General features: G+C 41.3%; 1 protein-coding gene across 2 annotated transcripts in view; it reads right to left on the bottom strand.

The window, feature by feature from the left end:
• The window catches only part of cdk6 (cyclin dependent kinase 6), a 41,523-nt gene extending 34,625 nt beyond the window's left edge, over nucleotides 1-6,898 (bottom strand). The window contains exons 1-2 of one of the 2 annotated variants that reach the window (XM_023811861.2): nucleotides 6,294-6,898; nucleotides 5,148-5,394 (exon numbers count right to left, since the gene is read on the bottom strand). In XM_023811861.2, coding sequence (XP_023667629.1) covers nucleotides 5,148-5,368 — 221 coding nt within the window. In that variant the 5' untranslated portion in view covers nucleotides 5,369-5,394; nucleotides 6,294-6,898. Of the gene's footprint in view, nucleotides 1-5,147; nucleotides 5,494-6,293 lie in introns of both variants that reach the window. The other variant, XM_023811860.2, reaches the window with a different exon arrangement.
• Nucleotides 6,899-21,230: the final 14,332 nt, after the last annotated feature.

Raw genomic sequence — 21,230 nt, 5'->3', positions numbered from 1 at the left:
TTTGGATTTTTAATGTCCCACAATTAAAGAGATTTTGGGCCCCATGAAAGCATGTCGTATTGGTCCCCCAACCCAGACCAATCCAATTATGTTATGCAAACTTTAAACAGAGGCCCTTGAAATTGTCCTTACTTTCCCCAGCTTCACAGCACCCCTGTCTTGAGGGACACCTGCAGGGCCGCTGAGAGAAAATCCGGGCCCCGGCACGAAGAAGGTGTGTGGGCCCTTATACAAAATTCTACACAGACGTATGTGTGTATATTATTATTTATTTATAACAATTGTAGATTACATTGCTACATTTAGATAAGTATGTATAGGTATAAATGTGATAATAAAGTAATATATTTATAATAGTAAAAGATGTTTATAATAGCATTTATTGTCTGTTAAACAAAGGTGCTTTTCTGGCCTTTTTCCTGGCGAAACTCTGAATTACATCATCAAAATTAATCTGTTTTGCTAGATCAGACTCAATACTGAGTCTTGCCATATCCACTAGTCGCGCTTCTGACACAGTGGATCTTAGAATTTTTTTTTTACTAGCTTCAGCTTGCTGAATGAGCGCTCTGCAGAGGCGACAGTGGCAGGGATTGGCAACAGAATACGCAGACGGACGCATATATTTGGAAAGAGTCCTTCCAGTTTGTACTTTTTCAAGCAATTCAGCAGCTCCAATGGGCTTAGTTCTCCAGAATTTGATCGATGAACAGCTGGCAGATGACTTATCTCCTTCACTAATATCAGCAGGATATACCCTGTGACCCACGTGCCTTTTTAATTTTTAAGCTAAACAGACTTGCAAAATTTTAAAAATGGCAATAAAAATTAAATTAATTAAATAAATAAATGCTCAAATTACAGTGATCCCCCCCTATTGCGGAAGTTACGTTCCAGCCCCATCAGCGAAAGGTGAAAATCCGCGATACAGAAAGACCATACAACTAAACATTTATATATATATATATAGTTTAAGCCTTAAAATACCCCTCCCACTCACTTTAAACACATGTAAACTTATTAAAACACACTTTGTAAACACATATGATATGTGGATGTCGGGCTAAGGATACGAGTAACATAATAATAATAATAATAATAATATGTAATATATATATGTATATTTATAGTTATTATAAATTATAATACGTATTGTTCTAACAAACTCTTATCTAGCACGCGTAGTGACAAATGAAAAGCGTATGAATTGCATGTCAACGTATTCCTGTACGTAGCAGTATGTTTTATGATTTACTAGTGTATTGCTTAAATGTTACGTATACGTTAGTTATTATTAATTATAATATTGTTCTAAGGAATTATTGTCTATCACACGTAGTGTCTGCTGACAAACCGTATGCTTTGTTATGAATAGGCTGCACAGTACACTACAGGTAGGATGTACTTATTGAATTACTACATTTTTATTTATATACAGTACAGCTATATATATGTTATAATTACAGTAATACATTGTTGTTATTAATAGTTTAGCGTAGAAAAATGCTAATTTCAACGTAAAAAGTTCTCAAAAACCCATAAAAAATTATCACTATAAAACCAAAGATTTCCGCGATACAAAATTACATATGTTCCACAAAAAAATCCACGATACGGGGGGGGGGGGGCAATAGCTGAACCGCAGTATAGCTGGGGATCACTGTATAATAAAAATTATGGGACACGTTGGACTTCATGGGCCCCCATGAGCTTCATGGGCCCCGGAGCGATGCACCGGCTGCACCCCCCTCTCCTCGGGCCTGGATACCTGTGCTGGATTTAGGTAAAACATACTCTGAGGGTAGAGAGAGGGTAATATTACAGGTCCAGAAAGTAAAAATCCAGACCAAGATTTTGTTTCAATGACCCGTTGAGTACTCAGTTAATGTGACTCTTTACACTTAAGTGGCTGGTTGAAACCAAATCTTGGTCTGAATTTTTACTTTCTGGACCTGAACTATCCACCTCTGCTATTAACTTATAACATCACTCACCAGTACAGAAAAAGCCAGTGCACAGTTACACAAATGTGCTTGTAAGTATCTCTCATTTTCTGCCTTCTCTGCTTGTATCCATTGTGACCCGAATAGAAGTTTCCCATCTACCATGGTAGTTTACTGCTCCCCAGCAACATCCCATATCATTTAAGTTTCATGCTCTCTCATTTCAATTGTAAAGGTCTCAACACTCTTCCCTGTCCATTTCTGAGACAGTATCCTGCCATGACTGACCTCTGTTCCAGTTTTGTAAGATGAGAGATTATGTGTAACATCATTACATTTACAACTGTTCCTATCCACAACTGCAAACTTCATGGCAAGTTATTCGCGACCCTGCAATAAGCACTACGAACCATCTCTCTGCTTTGTCCCTAAAATCCATTCCATGATATATTTAAGGTAAATACAAGAAATTAATCTACATAGGCACAAGAAATCACATTAGAGACCAATGAATGAATGAGTATACATTGATGCACTACACCAAGGGTCATCAACCTTTTTGAAACTGAGAGCTACTTCACGGGTACTGAGCCATACGAAGGGCTACCACTTTGAGACGTCCTCCTGAACTTATCTAAGCTTCGTATATAATAAACATGTTTTAAATGCCTTTTTTTTTAGATATTGTTATTTTCAAATCTATATAAATGCAAATGTGATTAAAGAAGGATAGAACAGGATAAAATTAAATTTTAGACGCTGCTCACTGGTGAGTTGCACTATTTTTGGAACAGGTCCGCGGGCGACTCATATGGTCCTTGGGGGCATCCTGGTGCTCGTGGGCACCATGTTGGTGACCCCTACACTACACTTTACGTTTTAGTACGATCCCGTTTCCATAAAATGTTGGTGATGCAACACAGTGGTAAACATGCCCCTGTCCCGACGTTTTTGAAACATGTTCCTGGCATAAAATTCAAATTGAGCATATATTTTGTCAAAAAAAACAATAAAATTTCTCAGTTTCAACATCTGATATGTTATCTTTGTTCTATTTCCAATTCAATATGGGTTTATATGATTTGCAAATCATTGCATACAGTTTTTATTTACATTTTACACAGCATCCCAACTTTTTTTGGAAATGGGGTTGTAATAATAATAATATAATAATAATAAAGTTAATTAATAGCTACATCCTTTGATGAAAATGCAGAAGGATAAGTTTTAATTCATTTTATGAAACTCCTCCATAGAATAGTAAGGTCTTTAACTCAACCACTAAAAGACTCTTGAGTCATAAGGAGAGCCTTGGCTTGGTGCCGTCCCTGCTGATCACTTTCAAGCTGAAAGGCAGATTTTCATCATCATTTTCAGTTGTTGTCTGCCTTGTCTGCCCATTCATCCTCCAGTACTGACCCACTTTGCAGGGGACCTTGATCAGCAGGAAAAGCATCTCCACACTGTCATCATGTGACCACCTAGGTCCACTGCTGAGGACGGTGATCAGCATTTGTGTTGGGACTTCCCCAAACATAATGCTATGGATTTTCTGTTTGGTCTCATTTGAGCAGATGGAAATTCTTAGACGTATCTGTTTCTTGTAGTTTTTTTTTTACACTCCCTGTCACACCAAGAGTTTCTAGCCGCTTATAGACACCATTTTTTTATATTCTGAAATCGAGACACATCATTCTGAAATAGTATTATTACACACATACAGAATATACTTATCTGTGTAAGCTGTCTAAGTAATTTTGTGCACCTAAATGAAATCTAAGTTACTAAGGTACCTTTAAAATAACAAGAAACCTGTAAATAGGGCCAATCAGCTTTTCAGGGCAATCAAAGTATTTTCATCCCAAAGCAAACTGAGGAAAGGAGACAAGGGATTTCAATGTATGGTCAAGCGTAACAAACATCCTCATTGAAGCATAGCGTCAAATTACACATGTCCCAAGAGAACAACTGGAATTCACTAGGATTCATGGAATCAGAACTTCCTTGAGATACATTTAAAGGGAAAAGTCTGAAACCTGAACGCTGACCTGAAAGCTATTAAGAGGAACATAATTGCTATTTCAATCAATTATTACATTTCTTATAACAACGTCTTAGGTTGTCTAAGTCAGGATGCCTTGATCACCAGCAAACTGCATGTTGGGCAGAGACTGAAATATACCCCAAATAAAAGGCAATCATTCTCTCAAATCAGACCTTCAAAAGATTAAATGTAGCAATTTACTTGCTTCCAGCAGCTCTGAAGAAAATTAAATAGGTAGATTGTTCTGAGAAATGTCATATTCAACATAACTTTCCCAGCAACACAAGACATTTTGAAAAGAATTCCCCCAGAAGCAAATGGTAAGTCTGAATTACTTAGTTGACTCATATTCTGAACAGATATGATTAAGTGCGTTAACTAAGGAATATCTCAACAAACCTATTCAGTTCACTTCCTGAGTCATTAGGGCACATGTGCTGTATTTTAAGACAGATGACTGAAAGGCAAAGCTTTCGGGCGCTAAGCAAAGAGCAGCGCTTTTCTTAGAAACAACATCCCTTAATGAAGAATCTCTAAGAAATATGAACTATTTTTGTATTTAAACGCAAACCTGGAAGATATAAAAATCTGCCACCTGTTGAATGTCCTCATTTAGAGATTAAAACATTTAGCAATTCGTTAATTTCTGCTTCTGAAGCTAGCAGGCCGACAGCTCTTCGTCACGTTAAAAAAAAAATCGTTTTATAAGCCGCGCGATACAGCGCGAAGCGTCTGCACGAGCTTAAGCACAGCTGGAACACAGGGGGCGCTGTAGTTAAGGTACGGATGGCTCGGCGGATTTTGACAGGTAGGCAAACGGACGACTGCACGAAAAAACAATTCCACAAAAGTGCGCTCACTCTATTCGCATACTGAAACTAGAGGGCCGGGGAAATCACACATAAACGTAAAATTGCCAATGAACTAAATATTTAAATTAATTCAGAAAACTCATTCAAAATGGTGTAAAATAGGCTTGAACGATGTTTTAAAAACATCTGTAAATGCACAATTTACACATCAAGTTAAATAATTACATAAAATCAATGTTAAAAATAAGCAAATGCCATGTATTAAAATTGTATAAATCAACCCCATATTTTGTATAATATGTGCATAACATTAATTCCATTTCTTATATTACTAATCCCATTCCTTACCTGACGACGTTGGGGTGCTCAAATGATTCCAATTGCCTCAATACTGCCACCTCTCGTATGGTTGACAAAGGCATCCCCTCTTCCTCTGTCTGAACCCGGACTCTTTTGAGGGCTACGAAGCGGCCGTTCTTCAAGTCGCGTGCTTTGTACACCTTCCCGTACGCACCTTCGCCGATCTCAGCAACAGGTTCGTATTGTGGAGCCGTGCTGTCTTTGTCCATCTTACACTTCTTTATTTTCTCTTTCACTTGCGGTTAAAAATATCGCCGGTGACAAATCCCGACGAAAACGAAGCATTAAAATTATTACAACATCACCAGAAATGCATGGCTTGTATTTGTAATACCTATAGTTAAACAAATAAAAGAAACAGAAAACAGCGGGTCATACTGTGTTCGCATAATAAAGAGTTAAATCGCCTTTATAAGCTTTATCACATTTCTTTAATGTCGCCGAATAATTAATCTATTCATAAGTAAACATTGTTATTGCAAGTTTCATTTTTCTTATCTAGCAAATTAAATATTTGGGTCCTGAACTACATATAAGTCAATGTACTGCAATGAATATCATAACAGTACAGGCGTGTAGGACAAAAGCACGAGGTATTTGCCCCTATGCATGGTGTTATACAACTCGGAATTAATTAAGTGAAGACAACAAAATAAGGATAACATGCAAAGATATCAACTGCATTCGTGTTTGCCTAAATTTCAAGACTTTCAAAATCAGATAACATATACTCTTTCAGATGCGAGGCTCTAAAAATTGTGGCGAGCACGTGGTTGTATTGTTTCGACTTCCCATATAAATAAAAGATGTGAGTTTATATATTATCTATTTGCTTCCAAACTTCCTGTAACATTTAAAGAAAATGTTACTTGGACATCACTTTGCAACATTAAGTTTACCATCATATTTAAAAGGATCGAAAGTTTTAATTATACATTTCATGGCTAGCTCAAATTCACAGCGTCAGTCTTGAGCAGAATATACATTAGGAAACACAGAACTATGTCTTATAGGCTAAACACTGTTTTACAAGCATGCACTAACACCCACACTGTCGACACAGCTGCATACATGCAATAAAAGATATGCGAAAAAATCCTAGAGGAAGCTAACATTTTGCAGAAATTCAAATACCTGATAGATATAGATTAAGAATCCAAATCCGCAGCGATGTGCACGTCCTTACAATCTGCGATGAAACCAGCGCTTTCTTCGCGAGCAGAAGTTTGCAAATACTTCACAGATCCCTCACTGTCTATGCCCTGGGCCACACAGGTAGAGGGATGGTGCACGCGCTGGAACCCCCATCCTCCAGCAGTACCAAACACAACACGACCTATTCAAGCAAATCAACTAAAAGGGCTTTTCGGTTTTTTTTTTCACACTAGATCGTGTACTTTAAAAACTCGGTTTTCCCGGAGATCACAGTCCATACCGCAGGCTCCTCAAGGAACGAAGTGCTGTTCCCCCGTCCCAGAGTATGGAGAGTTCGCTCAGATTCCTTTTCCCTTTCCCACGCTAGCTGAATGCGCCTTGACCCCCTTCAGAGAAGTTTGACACAGAGCAGGAACATTTCCGCATTCCTCTCTAACTACAAAGGCAAAACCGCCTCGTTCTGCTTTCTTTCTGTCTCCTTGGTTTCTCTAACATTCTTGACCGTTTTTAAAATTGTCAGCTTCCAAAACAGGGATCAACAAGAAGAAAAAATAATGATGATAAAGATTATTTAATGCAACAGCCGAGTATCGGGATGTAGAAAAAATTCTGTTCCTTATTCGATGCAGAGCAGATTCACTGCCGACACGGGCAGTCCGTGAGGCCAGGTTCAAGACCCAGAGGCACAGGATTAATGTCATGAGATGTTTAATGCAGACTCAGTTTTAAATTGCTTGCTCAATTTATTTTTGACAACACGACTCCTGCGCATTTCTGGAAAAACTAAAATTAACATTCATGCATGTGAGTACATGTATGACGTACATTTTCTGCATAAATGCGTGCAGTAGGCTTAGCACTATTTATTAAAAGTACAGGCAAATGGAGAATACGATTAACATGCATAGTGTTAAGAATGTATGTATTAATTTCATGTATTCATGTGCACAATTGCACATTTGCGGGAAAAATCATTTATCACAGGCGTGCAATGCTGTACTAACGCGTATTAAATGTGTCGATATACTGTATGGTATTCGGACAAGTGAGCCACTGTATGCGTGGTATGAATCCCCACTGCATAGGCCGTATGAAATCAGTCCGAGGCTATACTTGTTAATAAGAGTATTTGCATGGCCCAATGAGGGGGAAAACCCGCATGTGAAACGTGAACTCAAGAGAATCGTAACGTGCAACGTACCTTACAAAACAAGCCGTTGTTGATAAATGTTAGTGAATTTCAATTCGACTCATTGTTTTTGTAAATTTGTATTGTGTCCCATCCACATTTATTGATGTATTTCAAGCTGTTGTTTGAGATATTGTGCGAAATATTTCCTAGGATCATTCTAATGTTGTTGCATTAGGAGAAACCAAAGAAAGAATCCTGAAAGACAGACGCCTCGAATTCCTGTATGAGAGAGCTGTGCATTTCTTGTTCACTGATATGTCGTTGCTCTTAATACAGACATTTCCAGTGCGTAAAAGTTAAGGTTTTTGACTAGCAAAGAAATACAGAATGTTATGCTTTATTCACAGCCATTTTCCATAAAACTCTAAACATCCAAAAATTCTGTGCCATACTGATCAAATCCCAGAAGTCTCTGGGAAAAAGTGATTCTGTACCGAACATTTTATCTCTCATAAAAATGAAGTTGTTCTTACAAATTGCACACGAGGACCATCAGATACATAGACCCAAGTGAATGCCTAATATACTTGAAGCACAGCAGAACACTCTTTAAAAAAGACAGAGCTCACTTTCATAAAAGGCTAAAGAATTGATACCAATGTCCTTTGAACTATATTATTATATTATTCTTTAATATGTTGCAGTGCAAACTTATCTATCAAAAGCTCAGATATGTTCATAAATAGATATGCTTATGGATATTATCAAATATATAGTATTGTGCAAAAGTCATAGGCAGTCAAAGAAAATGTTTATGGCTATTTATCTTGGTGGGACACGTATATTTCCTCAGAAGGCTAGATAAACTCCACTTTGGTTCCTAAATCTCTCCTCAGGGGCACCCCAGCCATTCTATTTGTTTGTTAAATTTCTCCACCCACTCAATTCATTAATTAACTTGATTTATTAAATAATTCAATTGGGTATTGATTACCCAAACAAGATGGGGTAGTGGTAGAGTCAAAAAAATACACGGGTGTATTGCATGGAAATAGTGGGGTGTCTTTAGGAGAGGTTTTCAAATGACTAAGCTGACACACTTGACAGATGTAATATCATAATTTTACACCAACATGAAGATCATTTAAGATCATTTAAACATTATTTTCTGTGACTGCCTAAGACTTTTGCACAGTGCCTATATGTAGATATGTTCAAAATGTTACCAAGTTTATCAACAACATTTGCTAGCAGAAGTTACAGCAAATGTAGCAGAAGTCAAAATGGAAAAACATTAGACAGACGCATTGTAGGTACAGAACAACACAGAAAGGAAAAACCCCACCATGGTCTCTGGCCAGAAGTTTTTATCTAGATTACAGGCTGTACTTTCTGGCCAGGAAATGGGGTATACCCTCAGATGTCCTCTCTAAGTCTGGTAGCGCTCCAAATGCACTGTCCTATTGGCCTCTGTTTTAGAAGGGTGAACGCCTTCCTGTTCCTTGAGAATGCTCAGAAATGATGCATACATCGGAAAGAAATGCTGGGAGAGACTTGGCTCATCTTTCTCTCAGTTGTGGATGAGAATTGTGGAGTCGCAAATGAAACTTATCAGGTCTTCTCCAGCCACGTTGGGTCCCATTACTCTTTATGAAACAAAGCATCTTGTAGACCAGTGTTTTCCAATGCAGTCTTCGAGGACCCACATTTTTGCTCCCTTCGAGCTCCCTGCCAGACAGCCCACATTTTTGCTCCCTCCAAGCTCCCTGCCAGACAGTCCACATTTTGCTCCCTTCGAGCTCCCTGCCAGACAGTCCACATTTTTGCTCCCTCCGAGCTCCCTGCCAGACAGTTCACATTTTTGCTACCTCCGAGCTCCCTGCCAAACAGTCCACATTTTTGCTTCTTACTGGGAGCTGGGAGGGAGCAAAAACGTGGACTGGCTATCGGTCCCCGAGGACTGGATTGGGAAACACTGTTGTAGACCATAAAGCAATGTTAGAAGGTGGCTTTGCTTATGGACCCAGGATGGTGTGGTACTGTACTATTCTAAGTATGTTGCATTGTACTACAGTGCCTGACAAAAGTCTTGTCACTTAACCAAGTTGTAGGAACAACAAATAACTTGACCTGTAGTTAATCAGTTGGAATCAGAAATGGCTTATAAGAAAGGCAAAGCCCTCTAGATTTTGCTTATTATACCAAAATAAAGTTTTTCATCATTCATTGAGTTTTGTCATGTAATTAGGACCTTTTTGCCTGGACAAAAGTCTTGTCATATACACAAATAATGTAGAAATTATACATATACTTTATATAGAATACACAAACATGCTACAATAACATCAGAACATAAAGTCATGGTGCCTTGGAAGAAAGAATTAATAACATGTATGACTTCCATGAGCTTGGAAGACCGCATCCATACGTCTTGGCAATGACTGAAATAACTTGTTGATGAAGTCATCTGGAATGGCAAAGAAAGCAGTCTTGCAGGAGTCCCAGAGTTCGTCTAGATTCTTTGGTTTCGTCTTCCAAGCCTCCTCCTTCATCTTACCCCAGACATGCTGAATAATGTTCATGTCTGGTGACTGGGCTGGCCAATCCTGGAGCACCTTGATCCTCGTCAGTTTCAGGAACTTCAATGTGGAGGCTGAAGTATGACAAGGAGCGCCATCCTGCTGCAGAATTTGCCCCCTCTTATGGTTTGGAATGTAATGGGCAGCAAGAATGTCTTGATACTTCAGGCTGTTGATACTGCCATCCATTTTACAGATCTCTCGAACACCCCCATACTGGATGTAACCCCAAACCATGATTTTTCCTCCACCAAACTTGACTGTTTTCTGGGTGAATCCTGGGTCCATGCGGGTTCCAACAGGTCTCCTGCAGTGTTTGCAGCATTTGATATGCAGTTCAATGGATGATTCGTCAGAAAAATCAACCTTCTGCCACTTTGCCACTGTCCATCCTTGCTGCAAGCTGTGGGCTTTGGCAAATTCAACACGCTTTTTTTTGTTGTGTTCTCATTAATGCTGGTTTCTGTGCACTAATTCGGCCATGGAGACCACTGTGTGCGAGAATTTGAGAAACTGTTCTTGTAGACATAGTGGTTTCTGGTGACCAGTTCTGATGTAGCTCTGCTTCAGTTGAAAAAGGGTTGGCCCTGGACTTTCGAAGCAACAAATGGTCCTCTCAAAGAGTTGTCTTACGTGCTCTGCCTGACCTGGGCTTGTCATGAACATCACCAGTTTCTTCATATCTTTTTTTAATCCTCTCCACTTGATGTTTGGATACATTAATGACGTCTGACACCTCAGCAGACTTGGTCTGTGGTTGAATCTTTGGCATGTTTTCAGAAGCCAGGCTGCACTTCAAGTGAAGGTCTGGTGTTCTTGGGGTTCTTTTTATACACACCTGGGATTATGCTGATTACAGTATTTGTCACAGGTGAACCTCTAATCTGTGATTGGTTGAATAATTAAAAGACATGACAAGACTTTTGTCCTTGCAAAAACAGGTGTTTATGGACTTTAACAAGCTGTGAACATCAGGACACTTTTCATTTGTTTCATTTTGCACCCAGTTATTAATGTGAAAGTCCTTGGCAATTGATTGATTAGAAATAAAGTTATATGCCTTTTTAAGTTACTATGTCCTTATGTGACAAGACTTTTGTCAATGACTGTACTCTAAAGCAAATAATAGATTCCACAGCAGAGAGCAGCATGGCGATATTTGTGAAGCTAGTTCTGTTCATTTCCAAATTTCCAGATTATAGATGTAACAGTAAATAAAGCTTTATAAAGTGGTTACAGTTTTTGGATAGATTCCTCATATACATTCCATGGAAGAAGACATGGTGAACCAAAGTTAAAGAAATCTAGCTCTCATTACTTCTTTCTTGTTCATCTTCTTTTAGTCCAAACTTGTCTTGTTGTTGTCCTCCATTTTTTCCAATTCTCAGGTGAGCTCAAATGAGACCCTTTGATTCATGAGACAGTTATTTGTTGGGCAGTTAAATGTACAAGTATGTGTACCTTGAAGTTAATAGTGTTGAATTTATAGAGTCTCTGATGGTGTTTTTGGTGATGAAGGAATTGCTTAATGAGGGAAATCTAGTTAATTTGTTAGTTAGCTAACTTTCATTCAAGAGTCTTCCTTGTGTACAGTAACTAAAGATTTGGCAAATTGTGTTTATTGACTCAGATTGGACCTGCGAATTGCAAAGAAATTATGCTAAATACAGTGATCTGGAACACAATAATTACGCAATTGCAACTACTTGCTACTACAGCATGCTGGGGAAGAATTATAGGATTTGACTCTTAAGGGTATTGGGCGCCTTTTGTAAAGTTACAAAACATTTTTGTACTTGCCACTTTTTCAACATTTAGTGCAATTTTCTGACATTTAGCTAGAAGTCAATGGTGTTGTGGATCATCATATTTTTTGCTGTGTAGATTATTTGCACGATTGTTCATCATATGTAAATATAAATGGTATGTCTATATATAAATATTAAATGTAAATGTCAAATATAAATGTTAAATGTAAACGTAAATATAAAAGTTAAATGTAAATATAAATGTTAAATATAAATGTTAAATGTTAACTTATATCTAAATGTTAAATGTAAAAGTTAAATGTAAATATAAATCTAAATGTTAAATGTAAAAGTTCAATGCAAATATAAATCTAAATGTTAAATGTAAAATATAAATATAAATGTTAAATATAAATGTTAACATATCTAAATGTTAAATGTAAATGTAAATGTTAAATGTAAATGTTAAATGTAGACTCTAAATGTTGAGAACATATGCAAATTAGCCACGCCCATCTGCATAGAAATGGGCGGTAACGACGAAATTAGCCCGCTAAGTGGTTGCAGGTTAGGGGCGATTGAGGACAATATGGCGAATTCGGCTCACTTAGATGCTATAGAACGCTGCATTACATGGCGTTGCTTCACAGCCGGGAGCAACATCATCTGCACTTTCCACTGTAACATCGATAAATTATGAATGTTTAATGGGCCGAGAAGGGGATCAGTAGTATCGTATAAATTGGCCTTAAATATTTCCCGCCATGCTTTAGCTGATGGCGGCAGTTCGTAAGATGCTGCTGCTGAACATTTTGTTCGGAAATGGCAAGAAATCGCTTGCAAAACGGCAGGTCCAATCGCGAGGACCGTAATCCATTGAGATTATCGTCACTGCTACGCGTCGCTCGTTCGCATGTCGGTAAATACTGACGCGCTAACGTGCGATATGTTTCATGTGATGTGTTTAATGATGTTCATCTGGCAAACAGAAAACGGAAGTAAGCAGCAAGGAAATATACTGTTTTTTGTTCTACCCGTTCAGTTAATAACCCAACAAGCTATAACGGGGCTGGTTTGGCACATTCTGCTGAGCTGCTCAGTGATTTTTAGCTCTTGCTAGAAGACCTTGCAAGTGTTGCCTGTGATGATACACTGTGGGTTCATACAGACCATAAGAAATGTGTGAAAGACGTGTTACCCCATCTGGCCTGCTGTATGTGTAACCATGACCCCCTTCCTCTCTGAGCTGGACAAGAATTCAAATTCATTTGTGAGGGTCAGATTTCTTTTAAGTATGATCCCTCATTTAGGGTGTCCAGCTGCATACCTGTCTGGACACCATATGTAATGAAGAAGCACCCCCCACCCTGGAAAAGTCATTCGAGGGGGGGACACACCTTACAGTTTCACTTTCCTTAAAAGTGATAACACATCACATGAAACATATCGCACGTTCGCGCGTCAGTATTTACCGACATGCGAACGAGCGACGCGTAGCAGTGACGATAATCTCAATGGATTACGGTCCTCGCGATTGGACCTGCCGTTTTGCAAGCGAACCACTTAGCGAGCTAATTCGTCGTTACCGCCCATTTCTATGCAGATGGGCGTGGCTAATTTGCATACGTTCTCAACATTTAGAGTCTACGTTTAACATTTATATTTAACATTTAACATTTATATTTAACATTTACATTTAACATTTAGATATGTTAACATTTATATTTAACATTTACATTTATATTTAACATTTACATTTAACATTTACATTTATATTTACATTTAACTTTTACATTTAACATTTAGATTTATATTTACATTTAACTTTTACATTTAACATTTAGATATAAGTTAACATTTAACATTTATATTTAACATTTATATTTACATTTAACTTTTATATTTACGTTTACATTTAATATTTATATATAGACATACCATTTATATTTACATATGATGAACAATTGTGCAAATAATCTACACAGCAAAAAATATGATGATCCACAACACCATTGACTTCTAGCTAAATGTCAGAAAATTGCACTAAATGTTGAAAAAGTGGCAAGTACAAAAATGTTTCGTAACTTTACAAACGGCGCCCCATATAAGGGGGCTTGTTCCCAGGAGGGTTGTAATTTCCAGTCTAAAGAAATACAGCATGTATCTAATCCAGTGTTTCCCAACCCAGTCCTCAGGGAGCCCTAGTTGGTCCACATTTTTGCTCCCTCCAAGCTTCCTGCCAGACAGTCCGCATTTTTGCTCCCTCCAAGCTCCCTGCCAGGCAGTCCACATTTTTGCTCCCTCCAAGCTTCCTGCCAGACAGTCCACATTTTTGCTCCCTCAAATTTTCCTGCCAGACAGTCCACATTAATGCTCCCTCAAAGCTTCCTGCCAGACAGTCCACATTTTTGCTCCCTACAAGCTCTGTGCCATACAGTCCACATATTTGCTCCCTCCAAGCTCCCTGCCAGGCAGTCCACATTTTTCCTCCCTCCAAGCTCCCTGCCCGGCAGTCCACATTTTTGCTCCCTCCAAGCTCCCTGCCAGGCAGTCCTCATTTTTGCTCCCTCCAAGCTTCCTGCCAGACAGTCCACATATTTGCTCCCAAGGAGCTGGAAGAGAGGAAATACATGGACTGACTGTGGGTCCCCAAGGAGCAGATTGGGAAGCACTGATCTAGTCAGATTAGAAAAATGTAAAGACTATTTAGAGAGGAGTCTTTCAGGGCTGCCAGGTGTTTGTAAGGTATGTTCCCTGGCTGAGAGGGCTCCGAGGGTCAGCAGACCTGGGGATGGGGAGGGTCTCGCATGTGCTTCCGTGTTCTGACCTCTTTCAGGTGCGACAGGGGGGGAGGGGGTGCATTTTCATTTACATATTTGGGTGGTTTTGTGGAGGAACATGGATTTTTTCTTAATTTAAAACACACACACGCACACACACGCAGGTTTGTTATGATATCTTTGTGGGGACTCTCCATTCATTTCGAAACCGGTCCCCATAAGGGGAAAAAAATGGATATTTATCACGTTATGGGGACATTGTGTCCCCATAAGGATAGGTAAACCCGCTCACACACACACACACACACACGCACACACACACACACACACACACACACACACACAGAAAGATCTTTATATGGCTACCAGTGATAATGGGTGTTGCAGTATATAGGGCGAACCACAGCACCACCGCGATGGCATCTTTGCATTACAATGCACTTGGCAAGTGCTTCACCCTCCATGTATAACAGTACATGCATCCCTTTACATTTCTGCATCATCATTGTTCGGTTTTAATGAGCACTGAAAGCCATTGCCTGGACTGAATATATTACCATTCATAGTCTTGGTTTGGCCATAAAATGGAAGCTGAAAATGAACAGAGAGTGAAACTGAGTGCCACATGCAACATGTTTTTAACCTAGTTTAATTTAAATTGTTTTTGTCCCTTTAAGTGTCATAGTCGACTGCGTTTTTCTTTTGTTTTTACAATAAGTCTCACCAAAGCATTTATCAATGGGCGCTGCTGTTCACTTATGAGATGCCATCATGCCCTGCCTATTAGCTGGCTGTAACCGGAGCCTAAAGGAAAAGTCACTTTATCCTAAAGATAAAATTGAAGTTTAACCGGAAACGTTTGCAAATAAGACACACCTAGCCATTATACAGCAATTCAATGGTTAATGGCTTAAAGATACAACATGTGTTGTCATTATCAGGTACTATTGTAGCTTTTTAAAATGTAGCATTATTATTTTACCATAAACAGATAAAGTACTATACAAGTATATCCATAAACCAATAGATAAAAATATACATTTTATGTACTTTAAAGCACTCATCCATCCTATAACTTAATGTAGCAATATGAAACACGTGGTCTTGATGTTTTGGCCATAAATCTCCTTATTCGTTTCGAGTGTTTTAAATTGAATTCTTAACAGGAAGCAGTTTTTCATAAATCGCTCTGTGGACGGCCAGCAAAGACCCGACAAATCACCCCGCTGGGACCAGTAGGTGAGGCGGCGGCGATCCCAGGGCCGTTTGTGAAGCTGGAGATCCTGCATATGGAAGTAGCGTTCAAAGGAGTTCCCCGTTTCGGAGAGCTCACTGCTTCACGCGTCCACGTGTTTACTTTGCCCGCCGTTCGGCGCCATGCGCGTGAGCTCACTGTCTATGAATGTTACATGACGCCTAATGGAAAGCACGTGCGGCAGATGGCAGGCGGCAGGTCCTAGGGGGGTGCTCCTGTCCCGGGGCTGTCCCGCGATGACACGGGGCAGGTGTCTCTGAGTCCCCGGATCACCTTTCCGAACACCTGTGGACCAGGATCCTCCACCCTAAAGCATGTGGTCGTCGGATGGGGGGCGGGGGGAGGGCGACATCCACTGAGCGGCCCGAGCGGCGACGACAGCTGCCGTGACCATGTGACCTAGGAACAGTGACGGGGACTGTGCGGCCGGCTGGAACATCCCCCGGGTTTCGTTAACCGTTCGCTGCCTCGGTGCGCGCTTGGTGGTTCGTCCCTGAGAATCCTGCGGGAGGAGGAGGTGACAGTGGTCAGTGCCACTGGAGCTCATCACTCCACCAGAGGTTTCGCTTAGGAAAAGACACCCTAGGTGGACCCCAGCCAACCAGCCACGACTTCTGGGGAGGCGGGACCTCAGCAAGGACCACGCTGTTCAGCCTTAACTTTAAATGGCCTGACAATGCAGTGTTGTGTCTGTCTTGGCTTGATTTTTACCCACTGAGCGAAAAAGGGAACTCCCCTGCACAGGCCCCCAGACAAGACTCTTTCTGTTGTGTATTTCCATGGAAACCCAGCAACTAAATTGCGAAAAGACAGAAAGGCAGCTCTTTGAAGAGAGGGACACCTGCTACCTCGCTTGATAGGGGCAGGAAACACAGTACATTTATACATTATACCCGTGGCACGTGGTGTTAGAATATAAAGGCTTGTTTTCGCAGGTGAAAGACATTCATGTATAAACAGAGCCTCAAATATGAGAGTCATTCTTCGATAGATTAGTTTTTAGGCCATGTGGGATGTTTGTATTGTTAAAAAAAAAATCTAAAGATACCATGCAATATAAAAATAAGAATTTCATGCTGTTTACATGGGCTGTAACCTGCATTATGTATTGCGAAGGATCATTTTGGTCTTAATATGCTATTGCACGTGATTTACTTTTTAATATTGTACTTTCTAATATAAATAATGTGTGCAATAATTACACATCAGGGCTCTGGCCCATCATCAGGGAGACCAGACCAGGAGGGAAATGGATTTCAGTTTACAGAGAACTGCAAAAACAGGCAGCAGACTCGATGTCTGTGGGAGGTGGGCTGGCTAGGACCCCCCCCTACACACGCAGGACGTCCTTCGGCCAGATGCCTGCATTTATCGTCTTGAGAGATGTATCGTGGGCGTTCTTACAGTCCCAAAAACACACTTGAGTGAAAGTTTGGCTTGTGGTTAGCATGTCACTCATAGGAAGAGGAGAGAGGGGGCATTCAGACAATGCTCTCAGATGCCACATTAATGGTTAACCAGGGTGCCATTGTCCCATCCAGCTGCCACATTTACTGCCTTTGATGGCCAGTCTGTCCATCTCCGGCCATGTGCACGTCCCTCCATTCATGTGTAAAGCTGACAGCTGTCCTCACATTCCAGCGATGCTTAAATGCTAAATGCGCGGCATGTTAGTCTCAGAAAGAACACCACCCGCTGGCCCCACAAAATCCAGCCCTGTCTCACACCACTGACTCAAACTACTGATAATTAAGGCTGCATCACTGAAAATCAAGGCTGCATCACTGATAATTAGGCTGCATCCTTGACAATCAAGCCTGCATCACTGATTGCATCATTGACTACTGAGGAAGCATCACTGATATCTAAGGCTGCATCACTAACTGTCATGTGCTGCCTGACACATCTACCTGACCCTCCTGTCTCCTCACTGACATGGCTCTAATGAGTCACGCCCATCACTCATTAGTCTTTCTATGAATGTACCTGTGTGTCTCATCAGCCCTGTCCGGTCATTGACGTCATTCCTCCCGTTGCCTGTGCCCTCCCTGTCCTACTCGTCCCATTTTGACTCATCATGGTCTAATTCTATTTTCTTGTATCCGTTCTTTTTGCTCAATAAAAGCCCTCATTTAGTTGGCCTTATGCCTGCCCCCAAGTCGCTCATTTCCATGTTGTGACGATAACTAAGACTGCATGATTGATATTTAAGGCTGCATCACTGGTCATTAAGGCTGTTCTATGCTCTGGGGTTTCTGGAATAGCCAAACCTTCAAGAAACATCTCAAGACATTCTGGGAAAACCTCAACTATCCCTCCAGCCACTGACCTGCTGCGTGATCCCTCAGCTGAGCTCTTGGGTTTTGCACTTTGTGCTTGATCTGAATAGCTGCCTTATCAGGTTCTTGTGATATTTGTATGCATTGTGCAGCTCCTGCTCCACAGCTACTCAATGGGAATCCACTGGAAGCTCAGCTTAGCTGCACTTATGAATATTTGACCCATAATGTATTAGCTGCCTTGCTTGTATGTGGCTCTGAATAAAACTATCTGCTTAATAAATAAATGCAAATGTAGCGTAAATGTGGATACATTTCAGGTGTTACAATAACCCAGTACTGGGTTAGTGGGCAGAAGGCAGATGGGTGGATGGATGGACAAAAAAACTCAAACCAGTCATATTTTAATTATGCATCAAATGAAATTGTGACAATAACTGCAAAAAGGCAGTGAAACGCAGTGCCTGGATGAATTTGCTCACCTCGTTTTACAGTACCTGTATGACATGCCACTGGTTTTATACATCCCGGCCACATACAATAAATGGTATCTCTCAATCAATAAGCGCATTGTTCAACTCTGGGCATCAGGAAATTTTAAAAAGTCATAAAGAACGTAGGCGTGCTGTTTTATTTTCGCTGTAAAAATAATAAAGGTTAGGTTATCTTTTGTCGGAAGGTAGCTGCGATTGCAATTTCAAAGGTGCCCCCCCACCACGCCCTTAGTATGCTTGCTTGTTCATAAAACAGCGATTTCCTTTCACCCATGGCTCGTTACAGGTAAGATAGACCCAGTCTGAAATTCCCACGCCCGGCTCTGCCCGCAGAAACACACGCCTATTTTCATGGTGCTTTCTTGGCCGACTGACACGTGGCCAGGAACAAGAGACCAGACAATAAATGCTCAGAGGGAACAATGTACGTACATGGTTTTCTTTTCTCCAGATCATAGGCTGTAAATTTTTCTTTGCTGGTATTCCGCACAGATGTTTTATTGTATGTGGGTGACAATGGGGTATTCTGGAACAATGGCACAATGGCACAACATCAACACCCTTCATTATACTGCAGCAGATGTGTAGCCCCTCACCTTCACAGCCACCAATCAAAGACCTGGCAGACATATGGCATGCTCAGGAAGAAAACGAGAGCATGCTTGAGAAGGAGAGGTGTGGAAATGTGAAACGTTAGACCTCACGGTGATGACAGGACTGTCACATGGGGCAGTCCGCCTGTAAGACTCAGGCCTGTAGAGAGTCACTCAGTGCTGTCAGGACACGCACACGTGTGCATCTCTGCATGTGTCTATTTTACCCATCGACTGAGTTCTGGGGGAATGGGGAGCCATGGCAGACTGGCTATTTCTGCCTGGAGCTCACTCCCGCCTTACTCCTGCCTCTTTGGAAAAATGTTCTTCCAGGTTATGTAATAAGAATCAGATGGCGATTTGGTCCTACCTGCTTCGCTGGCCCCAGCGAACATCTGCTGGCAAGCCAGTAGGGGTCAGTGTTCCCAGGAGAGGATCTCAATGAGGGGCTCCCTGGGGGGCCTTTTGAGGGTGCCTCTAAACATCTGGACTACCAGTAGACATGACTTGGCTGTTTTGCTTCACACCTCGCTTGCGTGACATCACCCAGCGTTTCTGTCGGAGAAGGAGGGCTGAAGGAATCTGCGCAGGTACCCTGGTCACACCAGACTTCCTCTGTACAACTGCCTCCCTAACTGAGGTCAGGAGACAGAAGTATTGCGTCACAGTTTGGATTCCAGTTCATTTTTATGCAGCGTTGCGCTTGTTCATCAAATGCATCCAGCGACTGAAACGCTGGTCTAGTCCCCAGACGGGATGACGCCAGAATTGACACCGGAGCCTGAGCTGGTAGCTGCTGTCGTGCCAAGGGGTAGGAACGTCGCTACCTGGGCTCACAAGCGGTGACAGACGGCGCGGAAAATGACTCATCAAGCCGGGGAACATAGGTGGCTCTGAAACTCAAGATCTACTTCCAAAGTGGATTAACTTAGAGCTGGTGAGCCCGTCCAGGGTGGGGGGCTGGAATGGGAAGAGCCCCACCCAGAGTGAGACTCCCTGTCTACTAAGCATGCTTTCTAAATCCCATGAGAGTGTGTGTGTGTGTGTGTGTGTGTGTGTGTGCGTGTATGTCTGCTCTATAGCGGACGGCATAACTAAGCAGAATAAGTATAAACAGTTTGTCTCTCGCGGCAAAACGTCCTTCCAAACATCTTTGGATGGTTTGGATGAGATCCATTCCTCGGCCAGTGGCCGGCGACAATTTCGTATAGTTTTAAAAAGGCGCCCCCAAAGTCTGTTAGAGGTGCTCTGTGTACTGTTTGTGTCATCGGCTCACATGCTGGGCTTCTGATGGGGAGCTGAATCAGGAAGGGACATCTCAGTGTCCCTCCAAGTCGTTGTACAGGAAGTTGCCTTGTCGTTCACGTCACCCTAACACACAGGTCGAGAAGGATCTGACTACTGGGCGACCTCCTCTAGGAGGAGTCCACTGTAGGGCTGGAAATCACATAACCTCCTGGCCTGGACATGACGCTACTGAAGAGAACTCAGTAGGCCAGATTAAAGATCATATTTAGTGTCATGTGATTCCGAGCCTCAGGAGATAGTGGATGGATATACTATATATATGGATATCCTAGTGGAGGATAGGATATAATCCTGGTGGAGATAATGTCCTGTCCAATATTATAATAATATATTACTACTAGTAGTAGCAATAATAATACTAATAATAATTCTAATAATTTTTCCTCTGTTCCTGAACTTTGCATAGCGTCATGTCCTGGTTATTTGATTTCTGGCCCCGCAGTGGAGATTCTCCTAGCAGATATCGCCCAGTGTTCTGTAGCCTGATCTTCATCGTACAGTGAGGCTCGCCGCCGTGATGTAACACGCCCCCTCTCTCCGCATCACATCCTGTCCTCCGACTCACCTGGAAGGTTCTTACTCATCCGAAACTGCCATGCCGGACGAGCGGCTGTGTCGGCTGTTTCACTAGAACAGCGTTTTTTTTCGCAAATCAAGCACAACTGTCAGCCGTAAGAGCATCAGAGGATACTAGGGTGGCCGTCTGTGGAAGGAAAGGCGTGGAGATCTGCATTTCACGGTTCACGTG

The sequence above is a fragment of the Paramormyrops kingsleyae genome, chromosome 23, assembly GCF_048594095.1.
Source record: "Paramormyrops kingsleyae isolate MSU_618 chromosome 23, PKINGS_0.4, whole genome shotgun sequence".
Taxonomy (NCBI): Eukaryota; Metazoa; Chordata; class Actinopteri; order Osteoglossiformes; family Mormyridae; genus Paramormyrops; species Paramormyrops kingsleyae.
This window is presented reverse-complemented; position numbering and strand designations above follow the sequence as displayed.